The 5,522-nt window shown below is 42.6% G+C and overlaps 1 protein-coding gene across 1 annotated transcript; it reads right to left on the bottom strand.

Moving 5' to 3' along the window:
* Positions 1-2,077: 2,077 nt before the first annotated feature.
* Positions 2,078-2,563, bottom strand: LOC307256627 (large ribosomal subunit protein eL19-like; the record flags this gene model as incomplete). The annotated part of the gene is made up of 1 exon (XM_080035661.1): positions 2,078-2,563. The coding sequence occupies one exon, from the start codon at positions 2,561-2,563 to the stop codon at positions 2,078-2,080; it is 486 nt and encodes a 161-aa protein (XP_079891787.1).
* Positions 2,564-5,522: the final 2,959 nt, after the last annotated feature.

Here is a 5,522-nt window from a genome sequence, read left to right as displayed (position 1 = left end):
TGTCACAGGTGACTATTTTGGTATAAGATCTCGACCTGCGCATGCGCGCGATGGAACATCCAGTGCTGAAAGCACCGCCTCTGGCGGTCAGTAGGAACGAAATAGAACCGCAATCATGGGTAAGACTGCCGACCTGACTGCTGTCCAGAAGGCCATCATTGACACCCTCAAGCAAGAGGGTAAGACACAGAAAGAAATTTCTGAGCGAATAGGCTGTTCCCAGAGTGCTGTATCAAGGCACCTCAGTGGGAAGTCTGTGGGAAGGAAAAAGTGTGGCAGAAAACGCTGCACAACCAGAAGAGGTGACCGGACCCTGAGGAGGATTGTGGAGAAGGGCCGATTCCAGACCTTGGGGGACCTGCGGAAGCAGTGGACTGAGTCTGGAGTAGAAACATCCAGAGCCACCGTGCACAGGCGTGTGCAGGAAATGGGCTACAGGTGCCGCATTCCCCAGGTCAAGCCACTTTTGAACCAGAAACAGCGGCAGAAGCGCCTGACCTGGGCTACAGAGAAGCAGCACTGGACTGTTGCTCATTGGTCCAAAGTACTTTTTTCGGATGAAAGCAAATTTTGCATGTCATTCGGAAATCAAGGTGCCAGAGTCTGGAGGAAGACTGGGGAGAAGGAAATGCCAAAATGCCTGAAGTCCAGTGTCAAGTACCCACAGTCAGTGATGGTCTGGGTTGCCATGTCAGCTGCTGGTGTTGGTCCACTGTGTTTTATCAAAGGCAGGGTCAATACAGCTAGCTATCAGGAGATTTTGGAGCACTTTTTTTTTTTTTTTTTTTAACCTTTATTTATACAGGTATATCCCATTGAGACCGAAGACTCTTTTACAAGGGAGACCTGTTTTCCTTTCCCACGTTACCATTCACACACACATTCATACACCGATAGCAGGCTAACTATCGACATTCACACGAGGCAAGGTGGGTGAAGTGTCTTGCCCAAGGACACAACAACCATGAAACAGGAGACAGGGCGGGGATCGAACCTCAAACCCTTTGATCATCAGCCGACCCGCTCTATCAACTGAGCCAGTCGCCCCCACTTCATGCTTCCATCTGCTGAAAAGCTTTATGGAGATGAAGATTTAATTTTTCAACAAGACCTGGCACCTGCTCACAGTGCCAAAACCACTGGTAAATGGTTTACTGACCATGGTATTACTGTGCTCAATTGGCCTGCCAACTCTCCTGACCTGAACCCCATAGAGAATCTGTGGGATATTGTGAAGAGGAAGTTGAGAGACACCAGACCTAACACTGTGGATGAGCTTAAGGCCTCTAAAGCATCCTGGGCCTCCATTACACCTCAGCAGTGCCACAGGCTGATTGCCTCCATGCCACGCCGCATTGAAGCAGTCATTTCTGCGAAAGGATTCCCGACCAAGTATTGAGTGCATAACTGAACATAATTATTTGAAGGTTGTCTTTTTTGTATTAAAAACACTTTTCTTTTATTGGTCGGATGAAATATGCTAATTTTTTTAGATTCCTTTACTTTTTTGCCAAAATCATCAATATTAAAACAATAAAAGGCTTGAACTACTTCAGTTGTGTGTAATGAATCTAAAATATATGAAAGTCTAATGTTTATCAGTACATTACAGACAATATTGAACTTTATCACAATATGCTAATTATATGAGAAGGACCTGTATATGAATAAGCTAGAATTAACCACACAAACACTACTCACAGACAAATAGTCTCCAAGGCACGGCGATTTAACAGAAATACTCGACAGCATTCATCTCTATGCTCTTCCTTCTGACGTGTCTGCATAAACTGAGATCTGAAACTGAAGTCCGAGCAAAGACTGGAGATTTCGCGCGAAGATCCTCTATTCAAGAGGGCTCACTCTGCTGATATTTCCAAACACAAAACAAAAAGCAAATATGAACACTTTTTCCTAACTTACAAAACTGCCATATAAAAATAATACTGGCTTATACTGAAGGCAGCACACTCCCTGCTTGATTTAGTAACATTAAATCACAAAAAAAAGGGAACTACATATTAAGAGTTCTTTCACAAAGTCTCTGAGAGAAGGACCACCATTTGTGTGACTGGTCTTAGAAACACCTTGGCCACACCAGTCCCATTGGCCATTCATTGCTGTGAGTCTGAATGTCTTTCAGCTTGTGAATGTGCTCCATCCAGATGTGCTTATGCTTGAACACGTTACCCCTGGCCCTCAGGTAGAGGCTGTGGTGCATGTGCTTGTAGATCCTCTTGGACTCCCTGTAGCGGCGCAGCAGACGACACAGGATCCTCATGCGGCGAACCCAAGACAGCTTCTCAGGCATACAGGCATTGGCTTTACCCTTACTCTTGCGGACTCCCACGTGTCTTGCCTTACGACGTAATCGCGTGTTCTTGCGGCAGTGTGCCAGGGCGTGGACTGTGACAGCTTTGTGAATGATTAGACCATCCTTCTCCAATTTATAGATCTGCAGGCGAGAGTTGACGATGGCGATCTCATTGGTCTCCTTGGGATCCCTCTTCTTCTTGCCGCAGCTCAGGACGCTGGAGGCCAGCCTCTTTTGGAGCGTGGGCATGCCCCTGGCAGCTTCTTCAAGGGGAAGAACAGGCTCAGCTTGATCATTGCCCGGCATTTCCCGCCGAGTCCCTTGAAGAGAGTGGGGATTTTTTAAAGCTTGTTCCCTGCTTGAAAGGTGTCGTCTAGGAGAGCAGAACCGTAAAGGAGCCACCACACTGCTCCCGTGTTTCTTGAAAGGTGTGCGACCGTCGTGCAGTGTGTTTGTCTTGTAGACGTTAACCTCGGACGGTTTGTGAACTGTTCCTAACCTCACTTCACCCACAACGACCCAGCCTAGGTCTAGCCGCTGAGCGTGAGGCGCGTCGTGGGGCCCGTTGATTTGCTCGTGGACCTTGTGTACCCTTATGATGTCTCTCCCTAAGAGCAGAAGGATAGGAGCGTCTTGATCAACAGGTTGAATCTTGTTAGCTTGTTGGCTGCAGATGTGGATGCTGATATGCACTCTCTGAACAGGGGATTTCTGACCTCTCGTCCGGCACCATGTCACACTCTATTAAGGGTGGCAAGGGAAGTTGCAGCTTCCCATCCATGGACTCAATGACAAAGTTAACAGCTCGCCTACCTGAAGTCTCTGCTTTCCCGGAACATGTTTTAAGGGTGTATCGGGTGGGGCTGCTTTTTACTTTGAAGATGTCGAAGAATTTTGTCTTGGCAAGAGATTTGTTGCTTTGTTCATCCAGCACTGCATACATAGTGGTTTCCTTCTCCTTTTCTCCGGCAGGATATACTTTAACTAAGCAGACCTTTGAGCATGAGCGTGAGCTATGTAGGTTGCCACAAACCTCTGTACATTTGGATGTCACTGAAAAGGAAGGGCTTTCAGTTTGCTCCCCGCTATCATCAAGCTTCTCTAACAAATGTAAAATGAAGGAGAGCTAGCTAAGAATACAATACTGCTGCAGGCTGTTAGCTAACCGATCCACATAAGCCACATTAAACAAGCATACAATAAGAAGCTAACTTTACAAGTATATATGAATAAGCTAGAATTAACCACACAAACACTACTCACAGACAAATAGTCTCCAAGGCACGGCGATTTAACAGAAATACTCGACAGCATTCATCTCTATGCTCTTCCTTCTGACATGTCTGCATAAACTGAGATCAAAGAAAGTCCGAGCAAAGACCGGAGATTTCGCGCGAAGATCCTCTATTCAAGAGGGCTCACTCTGCTGATATTTCCAAACACAAAACAAAAAGCAAATATGAACACTTTTTCCTAACTTACAAAACTGCCATATAAAAATAATACTGGCTTATACTGAAGGCAGCACAATAATTATAATCCAATAATCTATTTTTCTTTATTCTGAAATAAACCCCTATGCATAGTGAGTACATGTATTAGTCTTTAGTATTAGGATAATTTCATCCTAATCATTTTTACCCTAGGTAAACATTTTAGTGCACAAGTTTTAATTGTTACGGAGCAGAGTACAGTATTTCCAGAGGTGGAAAGAGTACAAAAATATTCTACTCAAGTAAAAGTATGATTACTTGGATGAAATTTTACTTAAGTAAAAGTAAAAGTAAAAGTACTGTTCTAAAAATCTACTTAAGTAAAAGTTAAAAAGTAGCTGATTTAAAATGTACTTAAAGTACAAGTTACTAGTTACTTTCTAACAGCGGGAGGGGGCAGGGGTCTCTTCTGTGTAGGGAATTATAGACAAGGGGATATAAATCTCAAACTAGTTTTGTTTAATTAACCTAATGCAACACCTTTACAAATTAAAGTGTACAAATTAAACAAATCATGTTGCGACATATGGATGTATACTGTGTCATATACTTTAGATAAGCAAACATGGAGCAAATAGTATGTTAATGAGGGAATTCAACCGGTTTACAGACCTAAACAGACTGCAGCTGCAGTTCTCCATTCAAGTTCAAATTCTTTCCTTTTATCGCCTGTTTAATAATGTAATTGTGTATAATTGATCTAAACCTTAGTTAGGCTGCTCGATTCAGACTAAAATCATAATCACGATTATTTTGATTGACATTGTGTAATCACAATTATTATAGACAATTATTTATTGATTTAAGAACATCATGCTTATTTAACATTTGACACCATGACTTTGGACTTTAAACATATCCTAATTGAACTGAAAACCAGGAAAATGCAAATACGTAAAAAATATTTTTAAAAATTGAATAAAATAAGTGTCAAAATCAAAATAAACCGTTGCAAATGTTGTTGATAGAGCACTTCTTTTGCTAGCAGGAATGTAAGGGGAATGTTTTATTTATATCTCATGGAGCTGGCTGGATAAGCAAGTTATAGTAGGTTACAGTGTTCTTAATTGATGACTGTTGTGATGGCAAGAGTCAAGGAGCTTTAAACTTCCCGTGTTTTTTATTCCTTTATTGCTTGGTCATAGACAGTAGCGGCCTTAGCTATGTTTCAACCCATTCAATTGAATGGGGCCCCGCCCTCTGGGGGGCCCCCAAGCCCCCCCTAAATTTTTTTTTTTTTTTTTTGATAAATAATTCTTGAGCAGGCTACCGGGCCCTAGGCCTCATAGTAACTTTTCATGTTGCATTGTCAAAGAGCTCAGTCACTCATGTCAATAACAGGGTCCAAAAAGGAATAAGCCTAAATATAAGGAAATAAATCATCATGGGCCCCTCAACTAGTAGGGGAGAAATACAAAAGCATAAGAAAACAGCATTAGTAGCTCTGTCTAAGCGGCTTCATGATGAGCCTTTAGGGCCCCCACACACATACAGGAATACGATGTCTATGTGTAAATTCTATGCTGTTCATAAAAAGTAGCTATCCACCCTGTATCTGTTGAAATGGGCCCCTCCATCATAGAACATGGGTCTGCAGACCAATCTACTGTTTTTACAGTAGCAGAGTAAAGAGTGCTGCCTGATTAAGAAAAATCTGAAAAATAATGTTCCGGCTGCATCTCAGGATTTGATATAGCCTCTAAATTTTCTCCTCA

The sequence above is a fragment of the Ammodytes marinus genome (genome assembly GCF_949987685.1).
Source record: "Ammodytes marinus genome assembly, chromosome: 10".
NCBI classification, from domain to species: domain Eukaryota; kingdom Metazoa; phylum Chordata; class Actinopteri; order Uranoscopiformes; family Ammodytidae; genus Ammodytes; species Ammodytes marinus.
This window is presented reverse-complemented; position numbering and strand designations above follow the sequence as displayed.